General features: G+C 38.6%; 1 protein-coding gene across 9 annotated transcripts in view; it reads right to left on the reverse strand.

Moving 5' to 3' along the window:
* The window catches only part of PANK1 (pantothenate kinase 1), a 111,006-nt gene that overhangs the window by 89,270 nt on the left and 4,333 nt on the right, over positions 1-17,403 (reverse strand). For 5 of the 9 annotated variants that reach the window (XM_024121634.3, XM_055081415.1, XM_024121630.3 and 2 more), the window contains one exon: positions 15,930-16,076. In XM_024121634.3, coding sequence (XP_023977402.1) covers positions 15,930-16,076 — 147 coding nt within the window. Of the gene's footprint in view, positions 1-15,929; positions 16,077-16,489; positions 16,678-17,403 lie in introns of those variants that run through there. The other 4 variants (XM_028480926.2, XM_028480924.1, XM_055081413.1 and 1 more) reach the window with 3 other exon arrangements.

Here is a 17,403-nt window from a genome sequence, read left to right on the forward strand (position 1 = left end):
GAGGCCCGAGTACCGCAAAAAAAAAAAAAAAAAAAAAAACTCTATAAGGTAGACTGCTTAAAACCACACAGCTAATACACAGTGGAGCCAATATTTGAATGTGAATCTGTCTGATTCCAAACTGCTCTTATCACCTGTCAGATTGCGAGATATTCCTCACCTACTTCTGGAGACTCTTTCCAATTTTATTCTAAAGCCCAAATCTTGGCCTCACATTTGGCCAATACCACAGTAATAATTGCTGTAGGTTAAGACTCATCAAATTAGTGGGACAAAGTTTGATGAGAAACAGGATATATGCATATTTAAAAAGTATCTCCACACGAGATACTTATTAATTATAAAGAGAATAACAGGGGCTTCCCTGGTGGCACAGTCATTGAGAATCCACCTGCCAATGCAGGGGACACGGGTTCGAGCACTGGTCTGGGAAGATCCCACATGCCCCAGAGCAACTAAGCCCATGCACCACAACTACTGAGCCTGCGCTCTAGAGCCCGTGAGCCACAACTACTGAACCCACGTGCCACAACTACTAATGCCTGCATGCCTAGAGCCCTTGCTCCACAAGAGAAGCCACCGCAATGAGAAGCCTGCGCACTGCAATGAAGAGTAGCCCCCACTCGCCACAACTAGAGAAAACCCACGCACAGCAATGAAGACCTGACACAGCCAAAAATAAAATTAAAAAAAAAAAAAGAGGGCTTCCCTGGTGGCGCAGTGGTTGAGAGTCCACCTGCCGATGCAGGGGACACGGGTTCGTGTCCCGGTCCGGGAAGATCCCACATGCCGCGGAGCGGCTAGGGCGAAATCAGGCTCACAACACCGTAACCAAGTAATCAAAGTTAACGTCACTAGTATGAGATACACCAACATCACATGACTCCTGAAATGACACTCTGAGAAGGACACAGCATCAATTCTGTAGTATTCTTTCCAAAAATGCATAAGCTAAATTTAATCATGAGGACCTCAGACACACCCAGCTTGAAGGATATTCTACAAAGTAACTGGCCAATATTCCCCAAAAGTATCAATGTCATGAAAGACAAAGAAAAGTTGAGGAACTGTCTTAGCCTGAAGAAGACAGAAAATATGACAACTAGATGCAATATGTGATCCTGGATTGGATCAAGGACCATAAAAAATCATTAGTGTGACAACTAGGGAAATTTGAATAAGATCTATATATCAGTTGATAGTATAGTATCCAAGTAAATTTTCTGTTTTTCATAATTGTACTATCATTACGTAATTGTGTACATTTGGAAACTAGGTGAAGGATATATGATAACTGATTTTTGTTTCTTGGTGACTTTTTCTTGCATCTTTTTGTAAGTCTGAAATTATTTTAAAATGAAAAATTAAAAAAAAAAAACTCTTATCTATCCCAGTTCACCTGGTAAAGGTGTTTACTTATCAAAATTATGTCTGAACTACAAGTCAATGGACTGCAAGTACATCTCCACCAGCTTTCTCATCTGCTCGGCATTCTGTGTTCTGTCTCTAAGAGGATGCCCTGCTCTTTGTCCAGATGGTACCATGCTCAATGGTGCCAGATCTAAGAGAGAACTATTTACACCCTAGATAGCACACATTTGTATATTCATTATGACAACTTTCTGGCAAATGAGAGAAAAATATTTTGTGCTAACACAATCAATATATTGTGACAGTTTACCATCACATGGAAGTAAAGTGTCTTGGGAAGGGCACTTTTTTTCTAATTCATAGTATGGGTTAGCAGTAGCCCTGCACTCCATTCCCTTCAAAGTCACCAGCAGGGTACAACCTCTCTTCTAGATTAGATCTAGTCATAGGCCATCTCCTGAAGGAGGTATATACCCTTTCCTCATCCCTCCTTCAGCTACAAAATGGAACTTTCTCTTAGATTTTAAAATGTCCCGGGGTGCGACATCCCCAGGTTGGTGGTGGGAAGACGACACTGACCAGCCAACGTGTAAAGAGGAAATGCAGCAGGAGCAGTTAGACCTCAGAGTTGTAAGATGGATAGGTGACTCTCAAACTTTTCCCCAAAGGTTCCTGAATAGCAGAGAAGAGTTATATCAGGTAGGATGCTTTGGGCTGCAAGTAACAGAAAACCCAGTTCAGACTAGCTTACACTGTGAAGAAATTTATTAACAGGCAGTCCAGAGCTCAAAAGGGCTCCAGGCCCAATGTCATAAGGGCTGTAATCCATTTCTTTGATATTCTCTTGGTTCAGTATTCCTTTGTGTATCAGTTTTGTCTCCAGACCAGGGTCCTCACTGTTAATAAATGGCTTACAGGAACAAATAGGGACACACATTTCTTTGTTCATGTTCTGTAGGAGAAAAAGACCTTTTACCCATTGTACCACAGAAACTTTTCCCTTCAGTCTGACTGGGCCAACTTAGGTCACATACCCACTCCTCTGCCAGTAACACTCCCCAAGAAAGAGCTGTGCCGTGAATGACTGAAGTCTGAGTTCCTAAACCATTCAGTGGCAAGGTTGTGGGATTCCCATGAGTGGTTTAGAGTAAGCAAGATATACTCCCAAAGCTGGGGATGAGGTTAAATTTCTTTGAGTAATGGGCCTTCTGAAGCAAGAGTGGATACCTGAACAAAAATCAGGGCTTTGTCAGGGAAAGGAATGGGGACAATTGACATGGGGAAGTGAATTCCTGCCCCTTGTGAATCAAGAATGTTGGTCCAACATGACCTTCTACAAATAGGATGTTTCTTTGTGTGTCTTCTTCCTTTTTATGGGTTAAATGGGTTATACCACTATGGAAAATAACATGGAGGGTCCTCAAAATATTAAAAATAGAGCCATCATATGATCCAGCGATCCCACTGGGATATATATTTGGGTATATATCCAAAGAAGTTGAATGCAGGATCTCAAAGAGATATTTTCACACCCGTGTTCATGACAGCACTGTTCACAATAACCAAGAGGTAGAAGCAACACAAATGTACATCAATGGATGAATAGATAAACAAAATTTGGTTTATAGGAATATTATTATCCACCCATAAAAAGGAAGGAAATCCTATCACAAGCTACAACATGGATGAACCTTGAGGACATTATGCTAAGTGAAATAAGCCAGTTGCAAAAAGACAAATATTGTATGAATCACAAAAGACCATCGCATTGCAAATATTGTATGCATCACAAAAGACCATCACATTGCAGGATGCAATGACATTTCACAAATGTTAATATTTTCTCTTCTACTACATTTAATTTTAAAAATCCTTTTCCTGCTTTATCTTAAGAATCATATACATTTCTTGTTCTATTCCATAATGTCTGGACTGGGTTTATCTAGAATGAATCTCCTCTTCCAATTTTGTCGGAAATTGGTTACTTTAAGAAGGTATTTATCCTGTGGCATCCAGAAACCCCTGGCACTTAGCCACATTTGAGAAGCAAGGTATGGAATCCAGAGGAATGGATTTTCTGGAAGACAATCCCTCTAGTTAAGTGAATTGTAATGCAGCCATATGATAGACTATTAGCCATTAAAAAGGCTTATGAAGAGTCTACTTTTTAAATGGGGGAAATACTTATTTTACAATAATAAGTAAAAAAGAAAAAAGAGAATGCAATGCTGACCATGACTATAAAAGAAAGAAGTTACAGTAACAATAGTGGGAATCTGAAACACATGTATAGGAAAACACCCCAAAGAAACCAATGAAAATGTTAACGGTGGTAGCCTTTGGCTGGTGCATCTTCAGGAGAGTTTTTCTTTGAACTTTCAATTTTGTTTTTGTTTGTTTGTTTGTCTGTTTGTTTTTTCCATAATTTACAACACATCTAGAATGTTCAGTAAAGGAAAAGTGAACTGGGGTAAACACAAAAATTGTGGGTCCAAGGGCCTCACTTATGAAAACATAAACATTATAACCACTATTTTGGCTGTCAGAGGAATTATACCACCTCCCACATACCTGCTTTTTTATTTTTAATGTGTTTTTGACAGTTGAGGTCAATATAAAAATACCACTGTATACATAAAAATAAAGATAGATCCAAAATTAAGTTGTTCAGTTTTCTCTGTGATTTAACTCCTTGGCCATTTAACATTTTATATCTGAGTAATGATAAACTATTCCTATTAGCATTGCAAGTAAGTTAATTTAGAACTTAAATTCTTGGTTGTTTGAAAAAGGATTACAAGTCTTTCATCTAAAAATATGAAATTATTGTTCAAAGGGATATAATTCGAAAATCTGTAAGCACATTTATGTGTAAAAAATTCATTTCCTTTTAACTCTCCCTTACGTGACGCATGTACTAAAATCGGAGAAAGTGCCTGGGTTTGTTCCATTTAAATGCTTTTTAATAGTGTTGTCATTCTGTTTCTGGCAAGCAAAGCTTTACATAAGCCGAAAGATGTAGAAATTCTAAGATTAGAATAATTTAGATTCTATCCTTGGGACACACTGTTTGTCTAGTGTAAGATGATAGAATGTCCCTGTAGATGAGTCAGCTCTGGGCTCGGACTGCAGACTCTGCTAAGACTCTAGTCCCTGGGTCTCATCTACTTGAGATCTCCATCAATGTGGTTACAGGGCCACTCTGAGCTAGAATCTGCAGCTGCTGCTCTCCCCTGCCCAGGAGCACCTGCCCTGCAGCGACTGGAGCTTGGTCTACCCATGCGTGTCCTAGTTAGGTGGTGTTGGTCTGCCTCTTACTACTGCGGGGCTTTGGGTCAATCAGTGACTTAATTTTTGAGGCAGGAAAACTTACTGAGAATCAATTTTTCATATTCTCTATATCCTGTGCTCACCACTCCCTTTCTCAGCAAAAGGCTCATGGTATTTCTTGCCTTGAGGTTTTTTTTGCACAAGGAAAGCAGACATTTCCATGGAGCACTTTTTGTTTTGTTAAAGTTCAAACTCTGCTAGAGTCTTCTACACATTCTTTGTTTTAAAAATATTTTTATTTATTTGGTTGCGTTGGGTCTTAGTTGTGGCATGTAGGCTCCTTAGTTGTGGCTCGAGGACTCCTTAATTGTGGCATGCCAACTCTTAGTTGTGGCATGCATGTGGGATCAAGTTCCCTGACCAGGGATTGAACCTGGGCCCTGGCATTGGGAACGCAGAGTCTTATTAACCACTGCGCCACCAGGGAAGTCCCCTATGGATTCTTAGAAGGAGAACGGGAGACTCTTCGAGGGCAGCAAGAAGAAAAAGACAAATATACCTGTCACTAAAAACGGGGGTCTGTGGATGGGAGGATTCCTGAGATCTGAGTAGCCTCGGTGCAGTGGCTGGAGGAGGAAGCTAGTGCTCAGAGAGGACAGCTGTGAGGTGAGATGTACCTTGACCTGCCCCAACCCCTCAAAGATCCTCGACATTGCAAGTCACACAGAAGCCACGGAGTGGCTCACTCCAGAGGAAACTTTTCTGGTACAGAAAATGGGCATCCAGCAGATATACACGCAGTTGGAAGAGAGAGGACAGGACAGGCCCTCTCCATGCGTTAGCACACTGGGCAAGAACCAGAATCCCAAGTCAGGTCCCTGAATGGCTGAGATGTCATTTCCTGCCATTCTAGTGGAGTCATGCTAGGAGTTAGTTTTAATTAAATTTAAGAAAATAAAATAACTGAACATTTCTTACTCATTTGAATTTGTGTACATTCCTGCTATGTCTGTCTGAGCTCCTATTTCTTCATCATATCCTGGAGATCAAACACTTGCCTCATAGCATCACTGTAAGGATTAAGCCAGGTTAACATGTGAGGGCCTGGGAGAGTGCCTGGGTATATTTAGTAGGTGCTCAACTGCTGTTGATTCTCTAAAAAATTTTTTTTCCTTCTCTCCAAGATGGGACTGCCAGAATGAATGGCAGAAGTTTGTATGAGGATCTACAGAAGGCCTTGGGCTAGGGAAGGTAGAGGGGCAATGTTTTCAACAGTAATAATAGTGATAGTTACTTTTTTTTTTTTTGGTCTATTAATTGGGGACTTTTTTTTACTGAGGTATGAGTTGATTTACAATATTATATGTTTCAGGTATACAGTACAGTGATTCACAATTTTTAAAAATTATACTCCATTTATAGTTATTATAAAATATTGGCTATATTCCCTGTGCTGTACAATATATCCTTGTAGCTTATTTATTTTATACACAGTAGTTTGTATCTCTTACTCCTCTACCCCTGTCTTGTCCCTCTCCCCTTCCCTCTCCTCACTGGTAACCACTAGTTTGTTCCTTATATATGTGAGTCTGTTTCTTTTTTGTTATATTCACTAGTTTGTTTCATTTTTCAGATTCCACATATAAGTGATATCATACAGTATTTGTCTTTCTCTGTCTGACTTATTTCACGAACCTAATACCCTCTAGGCTCATCCACGTGGTTGCAAATGGCAAAATTTCATTCTTTTTTATGGCTGAGTAGTATTCCATTCCATCCACACAGCACATCTTCTTTATCCATAATGATAGCTAGTATTTATTCAGAACCTATTATGGGCCAGGCATTCCTGGTCTATAAATCTTGTCAGTCGTTTTTCACCTGTTTTGCAGAGCTCTAAGATTCCATGGAGGTTCTCAGGAACTGCAGTAAAGAGCCAACGGGGGACCAATGAGTTCATATGCAGGGCTGCTTCCTCTACTTCAACTAGATCAATTTTGCTTTTACCTGTTTAATATGTTGATCCTCTACATGAGATTTTGTTTGAAAAGTAGTATGTCTCTTAAAAATGTCGGAAAACTTCTACAGAGATATTGGATCAATACGGCAATATAAACAAACACATGTTCAACCAGCCTTCCTCCCCTGATCTAAACCCTAAAACTAACCTAAAGGATATATATATATATATATATATATATATATCTGTAGATATACAGATATTTGAAGATCATGTTGACTTACAAGATGAATTGCTCTAAATGGATCAAAAACTCTGCAGAAACTGCTGAAAGACAGAAGGTAGAACTGGGATAACACTGAAGGAGGGACCCACTGCCCAACACTAAAGAAGAGGGCACCTGTAAGTTGTGAGTCAGGCTTCAGTACTGCTCCAAGCTTGGGGAAAGCAAATACAGGGACGGGAGGCAGTCCCAAACCAACATTCAGTGTGATTTTGGTAGCATTACAGCAGTAGGAACAATCAGGCAGTTCCTCTTCTCCTCCTTCCACCTGTGCTATGCAGCAAACAGTAAAGGCAATTCCAATGGGACCCTCTGGGCATTATAAGCAGGATAGTAACCAAGAGGTGTGTGTACCCCAAAAGAAAGGGGGAGTTCCTGTGCCCAGAAGACGAGCTACTGATCCACTCAGTCTGGTAGTATGTCCTGCCTCTTCCCTATAACCACAGGAAGCAGAAACATTGAACAGATAAGTACTCAGACATACAGACAAGGCTAAGAGACAACTGAAAATGCAAACAGAAGGACAACCGAGAATCACCAAACATGTGAAGAAAAACAAAGAGGAGTCCAAGAAGGAAAGAATGGAGGGAACGAAGAAGAGGAAATATTCAAAAAACAACAGAATAAAACAGCTCATTGTCAATGAAAGACATGACACCTCCAATGAAAGGCCCCATGAGTGCTGCTTAGAATGAATAGAAAAACAAACAAACAAACAAACCCCAGATCACATCTAGACACTTGATGGTAACATTTCAGAAAAGCTCAATTAGTAACTTGCTTTTCTGTTTCTAGTCAGTCTCCTAAAATTTGGTCACTTTATTGGACAAAGAAATTTTTTTGGTATTGTCTACCACGATGATTTGAAATATTTTTAGCAAAGGAACCTGATACTCTTGGCTGTTTGACTGACACAGCCAGTAGTTGAGCCCCATGCTGGATAGTGTGAAGATGTGACAAGAAGAGGCTGGATAGGCTAAATTTATAGTCATTAAATAGAGATGTTTCTTTTTGTTCCAAATGATCTGTTTGGTACTTAATCTGCCTAGTTAGTTATTGACCCACAATGAGTAATCAGAACAAATGAAATAAAACAACCCATTTCAGATCTGTCCCAAACACTCCTACAAATATCCCCTAAATTTCCACTCATTTGAATGGATTTTTTTTTTTAACATCTCCACAAATTGTACATCCCAACTGTGACTCAGAATTATTGTTCATCAAGTTCAGAATTAAAAACGTATTTTAGACATTCTACTAAAATATTTCCTTCAACTTAGAAATAATTCATTAGAATTTTGAATGCCTTTTAAGCGTTTGTGGTTTGGGCCCTACACCATGTGTTATTTTATGAGTTCTTTTTGGAGAGCCATCTTTTCTCCCTCATTCTTCTCATCTTCTCATCATATTTGTTCAGATCTTCATCAAACATCTAATATGAACTGAAGATTGTTGATTCAGTCCCAAGTCTTTTGTCTTTTTCCATTAGGTGCAAGAGCAGTCCTTAGGACTGAGGAGTTTACAAAAATGAGTAAAGCACAGTTCCTGTAAACCCAGAAGTGTTTAAAATTTAGTAAATAAATATGAGAAATGTATAAAATCCAATGAGGATTCTCTCCCTCAGGAGAGGAAAAGATCATATTTGTTATGATCTAGGCCATGCTCATGTTATTTTTCTACATTGCTCTCTCTTGTAAGATTGTAATAATAACCACCATTTATTGGTACCTTCATTTGATGACCTAGACGGGTGGGATGGGGGGAGGAGTGGGAGGGAGGTCCAAGAGGGAGAGGGTTTATGTATACATATAGCTGATTCACTTCGCTGTACAGCAGTAACTAACACAACATTGTAAAGCAACTATACTCCAATAAGAAAAAAAAAAAAAAAGAAAGAAGCATCAGACTCAGAAAGGTCCGCTGACCTTGCCCAGTGTCACAAACTTCTAAGTGACAGAGCCTGGAATTGACCCGTCTACTTGACCATAAAGCCCTATTAATTTTTCCCCCAACTTAAACATATGCTTTCCTCTGTCTTGAGCATACATTCTATGTTCCCACCTCTCCCTTTACTATGGTCCATTCTCCTACTTTAGAAAAGGCATACACTCACTTATCTGGAATCTTCTTATGGTGCATTGTCCCAAGAAGTAAAAATATCTCCTGGTTACCTAAGACAGGGACAATTCAAATGACTGGGGAAGGCTCCTTGAATAATTAATCAGAGCACATAAAAAAACTGCCCAATGCCTGTCTTCCTTATACATATTTCTGGTAAGAGCAAAATGTTGCTTTAGAACCAGGGTATTTTGGCTGATGTTGGGATATTCTGAATTAAATCAGAATGGGTAGTGGGGGTGACTGTATTTCTGCCCTTTTTGGACTGCAATCAAAGAATGCTATGCCCTTGAAAATTCTATGAGAGCAAAGCAAACACAGCTTAAAGAAATTTTTAAAGGAAAGCAATTCTTTTCAGATATTTAAAAAATACTCATCCTGGCATTTGTCATTAGCTAGGAAGAAAAGCACCTTCAAATAGCCTATGAACAGTGGTGGTAGCGATGCTGATTATTTTTCAGTGTAACTGGATTTTTTTAGGAATACCAACTTTTTAAAGACACATTGATTAACACCCACAGGTAAGATTTTTACAAGATTTTTCTCAGATTAGTTGTATATCATCCAATAAGGGAGCTAAACCCTATTTTATCAAATCTAGATCATGAGATATTTATTCCGATTATAGTACATTCCCATTTTATTTCATCTTCTGAATTATTTAACTATCTCCTAATAACAACACGTGAATTTGCTAGCTGCTGGACCAATTAGTTATTAGCTATGTGACAGGGATGGGCTATGTGCTCATCAGCTGGGCTTCTTCTTCCTGAGTGTGCAGGAAAACCACATTTCCCTTTCTCCCCTGCAGTTAGATTGAGGTCACATGCCTGGGTTCCTATCACAGGAACATAAGCAGAAGTAATGGACACCACTTTCCAGGCCTAGTTATAAACTCCCCCAGCACCATTATTCAAGCTCTCTCTTTCCCTTCTGCTGGGCTCATGGAGGTCAATACTGCAGATTACCAGATGAAAGGAACCAAGCTGCTGTTTTGAAGACAGCTGCCCTGGAGTCACCCTACTCTCACTGGGGCTATGAAATGAATGACAAATAAAATAGTGTGGGGCTTCCCTGGTGATGCAGTGGTTAAGAATCCGCCTGCCAGTGCAGTGGACACGGGTTCGAGCCCTTGTCCAGGAAGATCCCACATGCCACAGAGCAACTAAGCCCGTGCGCTACAACTACTGAGCCTGCGCGCTAGAGCACGCGACCACAACTACTGAGCCCGCGTGCCACAACTACTGAAGCCCGTGTGCCTAGAGCCCATGCTCTGCAACAAGAGAAGCCACCGCAATGAGAAGCCTGTGCACCGCAGTGAAGGGTAGCCCCCGCTCGCCGCAACTAGAGAAAGCCTGCGAGCAGCAGCCAAAAATAAAATAAATAAATTTATTTTTTTAAAAATTAAGAAAAAAAACAGTGTGGAGTTATTTTATTTTTTTTACAGCAGCTAGCTTTAATTACCCTGATTAATATAAACAGTGTATACTTTTATTAAGCATTTCAGATTTTGAATCATGTATTGTACGTTTCCTAAAGAATATCATACCTGCTCTCATAGGTCTTGATTCATACATAACTTCTACTCTTAGCTGGATACTACATTGTATCACGGCAAATTAAGTAATGAAAAATGTATTACTTTGTTTCAATTAACTAATGTAAAATTAATTATATGAGAGTTATATCATTTTAATCTTGATTGTTTTTAGAAATATATTGTACAACATGGATTCTATAACTTACTTCTCAGTGTTTTTGATCCTATTCCTTAAAAGAAATATTAACACATCTGAACTGAAAAATAAAATAAGACTTTTTTTGACAGAAAATAAGTCAGATTTTAGTGATTAGCTTGCAAATGAGGACTGGCTCTGTCAATTAGGTCATATAGCTTTGTCATTTGTGGTCTGGTTGACCACAGGATAGGAGCACTTTCCATGTATTCAATGAAAGAAAGCTTTAAGTTTTGACATAACTATTTAAAACATGTGATAAAAGAAGTTTGTAAAAAATATTGTACTACCACAGATACTGAAATAAATATCTCCAATTTTTACTGAGTAAAAATTTAAATGAAGTGCTGCTGGGTGAAAGAATAAAAGATATAATTAATAGTCACTTGATAATCTGTGACAAAGCATTTTTGGTACAGTTTCAGAGACTGAGACTCTAATGTCTGTCTAATTAAACCCTTTATAAGTCAAATGGCTTCTAATTCATAGCTTTCAACAAAACTAAAAAGAGGACCTAATTGAATTATTAGCTGATAAATCTTTTAAGTAATTCTGGATAATAAATCACTCTATTATTTTTGACATCTAATTTGACAGAATTTCAAAGAATTGGGTGACACTGCCATAATTAAACTTTCTATTCTTATATTATTATTGTGAAAAACAGCAATAGAATAGAAGTGGTACTCTGTCCCATTTTAGACATAATTAATATTCTTCCATGAGTACCTGAACTAATGGAAAAATAAATCCCCGTTAATTTCAATAAGAGGTACATCCCTGAAAATTTCTACTTATGTGTTTGGCAATTATAAAAAATATTTAATATATTTATATTGTTTTAACCAGTTGTATAACAATAATAATTATAACTACAGAAGTACTCTTTTTAACTTAGAGGGAACTAAAAAAATTAAAATCTATATCAGTACTTTTGCTTGAGACACATCATAAGGTGATCAATGAAAGACTTCTTGAGCGCAAACACTTCTACATTACGGTAAAAAACTTATATTAGGGTGAAAACCTGGGGGAAATGGAATGCAAAGGAGTTCAGGAAGTAGAAAGAAACAACGCTCATTTTCTGATTGCTAAAGAAGAGTTCATGTATTTTTAAAAAATGTGTGCTAGTCTCAAAGTTGCTAACATGCGATCATACTCTATTTATAACATGATATTTTTTTCTTGTATATTTTTTAAAAATTGGTTATGTTCTATATACTCTATGTATTGGTTATATTCTATGTTCTATGTATTCGTATTCTGGCTCTGCCACTCACCTATGACGAGAGCTTGGGTATGTCGCTTAACTTTTCAGGGCCTTGGTTTCTTTTTTTCCCTATAAAATGTGAAAGTTGAACCACATCATTTGCAGGCCCCCTTACGTCTCTAATATTCTATACCTCTGTGACTAAAGACTCAGAAATATTCCTTTAGATGACTGAAAACAAAAAGTATCCAAATATGCATTTCCTCTTTCTCATTTTCCTTCTTCCCTCCCAATATCACTAAGGCCCTGTTGGCATAGCAAAGATTGTATGTTTTGAGGGATTTACTAAAATTGGCCTCATTATGTATCAATTAATTACAGTAATTCATTGGCTTCCCTCAATGAAAAAATAATCAAACTATTCATGACATCATTACTCTCCCTAGTAATTGAAATCTGAAAAGCATATAATAAAGATAATATTTTCTAAAATAAAAAGATGATATTGGCACGATCCTGCTTCCTCCTTTTGAGGAAGCTAGAATCTTGAAATAGCTCATCAGAAACAGAAGTCTTTAGAATAGAAAAGTTGACCAGAAAGGCTATAATTGTTGTTAAAAAATATGTATGTGAGGTCCACTAGCACCGCCTTGTGCTATTTATAAAACAATGCAAGATATGATGTATAAATAGTACTATTTTGGTTTTAAATATTTCCATTTTGGTAACAGAATGTTGTGGTTTTTCATATTTGCAGTGAGAAAAGGTCCTGAAATATTAGTGCTGTGTTGTTCTTTCTTGCCCCACACTTCCGTGTAGTTACATGTACCCATGCTGACTTGTGGACAACTGAGATTGTTAGATCAGGGATTCAAAGAGAAAGAGACATTTAATATTCAATTGACTGACTTCCACAAAAGGGCAGAGTAGGGGAGGGAGCCCATGTGAGATGGTTGCTGACCAACCCTGGAGAGCTACGTGGAAGGGAGCCCAGTGACTGCAGCCCATCCGCACCATTCAAGTGAGCATGCCTCTGTGTAGAAGAGCCACAGGTGCTACTGTCATCACTGTCAGGTCATCACAGCACCTGCACTCGGCCTCTTAGCTCATCCAGGTGAAGGACGTCCACCTGTGTCCTACGACTTTGGTAGCCTCCCACGTGAACTGCTGTCTGTTAATTTTACCCTTGTTAACAGGACACAAAACATCTTTTCAAAATAATGTGTGATCCTTCACCACCAGAGGACATTGAAAATAAAGAAGAAAGAGAAGCCACAGTTTTGGCACTTGGAAGAGTCTGGACTGGGAAACCCATCTCTGGTGTATGTGTGTGTGTATATATATTTACATGTATATATGTATACTGGAGAAGTATTAGGGTCTTAAGACTAAATGAGATGGCATACAGGAAAATGCACACAGTACTAATTCATCTATACATCTAATTAATAAAATTTTATTGAATACCTAATGAATATTTATTGAGCACCTACTATGTGCCAGGCACTGTCCTAGTTACTAGGGACATAGTAAACAAGATGGATGAGGTCTCTGTCTCATAAGCTTGCACTGTGGTGGGGGAAGACATAGTGTAAACAGATAAATAAGGTAATTTCAGTTACTGTAAGTGTCATGAAGAAAGTAAAAGAGGCCAATTGGATAGAAAGTGACTGGTTGGAGGGTGAAGGGAGCAACTGCAGGGAGGGTGGGCAAAGACAGCCTCTTTGGGGAGGGTAACACTGAATAATGAGGAGGACTTAGTCATGCAGAGACATTTGGAAGGAACAGATACAGGAACAGAAAGTGCAGAAGCTCTCAGGCACATAGTAGTTTAGCATGTTTTAGAAAGATGGCAAAAGATGCAACCTCTGCAGACTCAGGAGTGGGGAGCCTCCTTCACTAAGATGACGGGGTCTTACAGCTGACACAGAGTAAGTGCTTAATAAAGAAATGTGTCTTTGCTCTGACACATTACATCAGAAAATGTTTACTACAAAATTAGAAAGAGTTTATAACGAAAAGCTTCCCCTGCCCCCAACTCCAGCCCTGCTTCCCAGAAGCAATCACCCTTATAATTTACTTTTGGTTCTTTTGACATATCTAAATGTTATTTCCTCATGTATCAATTATAGATATTATCTATTTACTTCCTACAATGACAGAGAAGCATTTAGCCAAGAGAATTATGGTTATTTTTCTGCCTCTACTGGTTACCTTTGCACCTATAAATAATAAACTTCTATGTCTTGTCCCTTCATATCTTGACTCCCAGATCATGAGACTGAGATATTATAGACCTAATTCTTTCTGCTGCTTCTCTTCCTCCACTTTTCCCTCCATGTCTCTGCTGGGCACAGCCTCCTATGCCCTATAAACTTTAGTAGTTCAACTCTTTTTAGCAGTTATACAGGGCTCTTCATGCTCTAGGTCCCACCTGCTTTTTTCATCTCCTGACATTATCCACTTTCGCTACACTCACAGTTTTAATGAACTATGTACTTAAAGTTTTTGTAAACTTTTGTGTGCTCTTGTCTTTTTTCTCATTGCCTCATATGTTTTCATTGCCGGGAAGGGCTTCCCTCTGCAATTCACTGGCAAATCCCATTCGTTCATTTTAGCCTACATGCCAATTTATGAGATCTTCCTTGCTGGATGCCATTTATTAATTAAATACAAAAAATATTTATTCAATGGCTGTTATATGCAAGGCACTGTTCTAGGTGTCAGGGCTATAGTGGTCCTAGACAGACATTCATGAGCTTGCATTCCAGTGACTTAATAAGCAGACTTAATAAAAATAACCACCATGATGAAACACACGATGTGTCAGGACTTTACTAAACAACTCACAAATGCTATTTTAATCCTCACACCTTTATGGGACTTTAAGAAGCTAAATATCTTTCCTGAGGTCACTTCCTGTAAGGGGCTGAGCTTATATTCAAACTCAAACCTGCCTAACTTCAGAGGTGTCACTCTTAAATCATACTCATTCTCTAGCTATTACTCCTTGTACACTTCTACCATAACATTTGTCTTACTGTTTTGAAACTGTGCATGGAGTTCCCCACATAAACCACAGGACATAAAAGAACTGTTTGTGTGACTATTTTTTCAATTTTCTCAGGATGGTACAGAAGTAATACCATTCTAGAGACACAGGAGTGAAATTAATGCATTACATACAGTGGGTGCCTTAGGGAATTAGGGATTAACCCTTGAGATCTCAGACTGAGAAAGGCTTGCTCTAAACTGAAGACGTCTTAAGGGTAGAGATACCTACTGCGTAATGGGTGCTCGATAAATGTTCACTGAACCTGTTATTCAAACCTTTGTAATCAATACATACCGAGTTTTGGGGTTGAAAAACTATGTTAGTCCTGCGTTTGAAGGTGGCTTTGCAGCAGGAGCTAGGCACTCAGTCTTTTTAATAGAATTCCAAAGGTGTTCAGTCCAAACTTTAAGAGGCAGTAGAATGCAGTGGTTAAGTGCACAGACTCTACAGCCAAACTACCCAGAATCCAATCCCAATTCCATTGTTTACTGTTTATACAAGAAATTATTATTTAACATGTGCCAGCCACTTTTATAAGTACTTTACAAACATTACCTGAACTAAACATAACACCTCCATGTAGCAGATACCTTTACTATTCCTCAATAGTGCCATGTCTCAGTTTTCTCCTCAGTTAAATGCAGGATACTAATAACAAAATATAGGGTATGTACGATTGAATGAGTGTAAAGTGCTTAGAATAGTATCTGGCACATAAAAAGTTAGCTATTACCACCAGTAGAGGCTGTGACCATCGGCTTGACGTAACTTAACAATTTTTTCATCTTATGCTAATGTTCACTTCAAGGGAATTATTTGGAATGGGGACTAAATCTTAAGCATCTCCCAGTCAAGTTGGCTCTATGTTTCTAAGGGAAAACCCAGTGGCTGGTGCTGAAATGGAAAACGTAGGAAAAAAATACCTCTGAAATCCGTCCCGTCTTCTGAATCTGCTCAGGCATCTCCCAAGTCCACATTATTGTCACCTCTTGCTGGGATGCCTGCAATAGCCTCCTAGCTGGTTCAACGGCATTCTCCTTGGCTGCCTCTATTCTCTGCTCCAGATTAACCTTTTCAAAACACAGGCAAATTGTATTGTATAGTGAGCACACTTACAACAGTCCATTGATTTCTCATTGTTCTTAGAATAAGGACCCAAATCAGTAACTGAGCTGACTAAGTCTTGTGGGATCTAGCCTTGGCCCGTCCCTCTCCGTGGTATCTACCCACCCCAGGCACATCAGCCTTTGTTCATTGTTCAGCAAATATTTGTTTGATCACCATGTATTTATGGAGTCATTGAGGATACATCAGTGACAAAGAGAAACACAGTTTTTGTACTCATAGAACTTACCTTTAGGAGGTGGGAGAACAAGAATGGCAACAAAAACCAGACATATAATAATTGTTATAAAAAATATAATTGCTGGTTGTAAAAAGTAGGAAAATGGAATTGAGCCCGTAAATTAAAAAACAGGGTCACCTGAGATAAGATGGACAGAAAGTCTTCTCTAAGCAGGTAATATTATATAGATGAGACGTAAGGAGGAAGAGAAGTGAGCCACATGATGAATGGGGAGGAGAGAATTCAGGTGGACAGAACCCATGCAAAGGTTCACATATGCTGGAAACAGGCTGGTGTGTTTGAGGTACCCAGAGTAGATCAACTCACTGCACAAAGGTAAGAAAGTGGGGAGTGAGATTGGCTGGCGCCTGGTCCTGTAGGGCCTGGTAGGCCATTGTAAAGAATTAGGAAGTTTTTTCCCTCTTCTTTTTATTTTAGAAAAGCTCCAAGCTATTTTTAAAAGTTGAAAGAGTGGCACAATGTACATTGCTATACCCTTTATTTAGATCCACAAATTATTAACTTTTTGCCACATTTGCTTTTTTGGTTCTATTTTCTCTGTTCTCTGTTCTTTTGTTCTCCCTAACATCTTTCTATTTTGTTTTTGTTTTATTTTTTCCCCAAATCTTCTGAAGGTAAGTAGTTGCAGACACGGTGACACTTTGCTGCTAAATACTGAAGCAAACATATTCCCAAAACAAAGACATGCTTCTACATAGTCCCAAATTACCACACGTCCAAAATTTAATACTGATTCAGTATCACCTACGTTGTAGTCCATATTTATATTTCCACAATTGTCCACAAATTGTTTTTTGCAGTTACTTTTTAAAAAATCTATGAACCAATCAAGATTCATGAATTTCATTTAGCAACATCTGTCTCCTGACTAAAGCAATCCACCACCTTTTGATTTTCTCTTTCCCGAACACCGACATTTTTGAAGAGCCTGGGTCTGTTGTCTTGTAAGATGCTCTACCTTCTGATTGTTTCCTCATGATTAGATTCAGGTTAAACACTGCTGGCACAAGTAGTACCAGGTGACAGATAGT

This window comes from Physeter macrocephalus, chromosome 20 (assembly GCF_002837175.3).
Source record: "Physeter macrocephalus isolate SW-GA chromosome 20, ASM283717v5, whole genome shotgun sequence".
In the NCBI taxonomy this organism is placed as follows: domain Eukaryota; kingdom Metazoa; phylum Chordata; class Mammalia; order Artiodactyla; family Physeteridae; genus Physeter; species Physeter macrocephalus.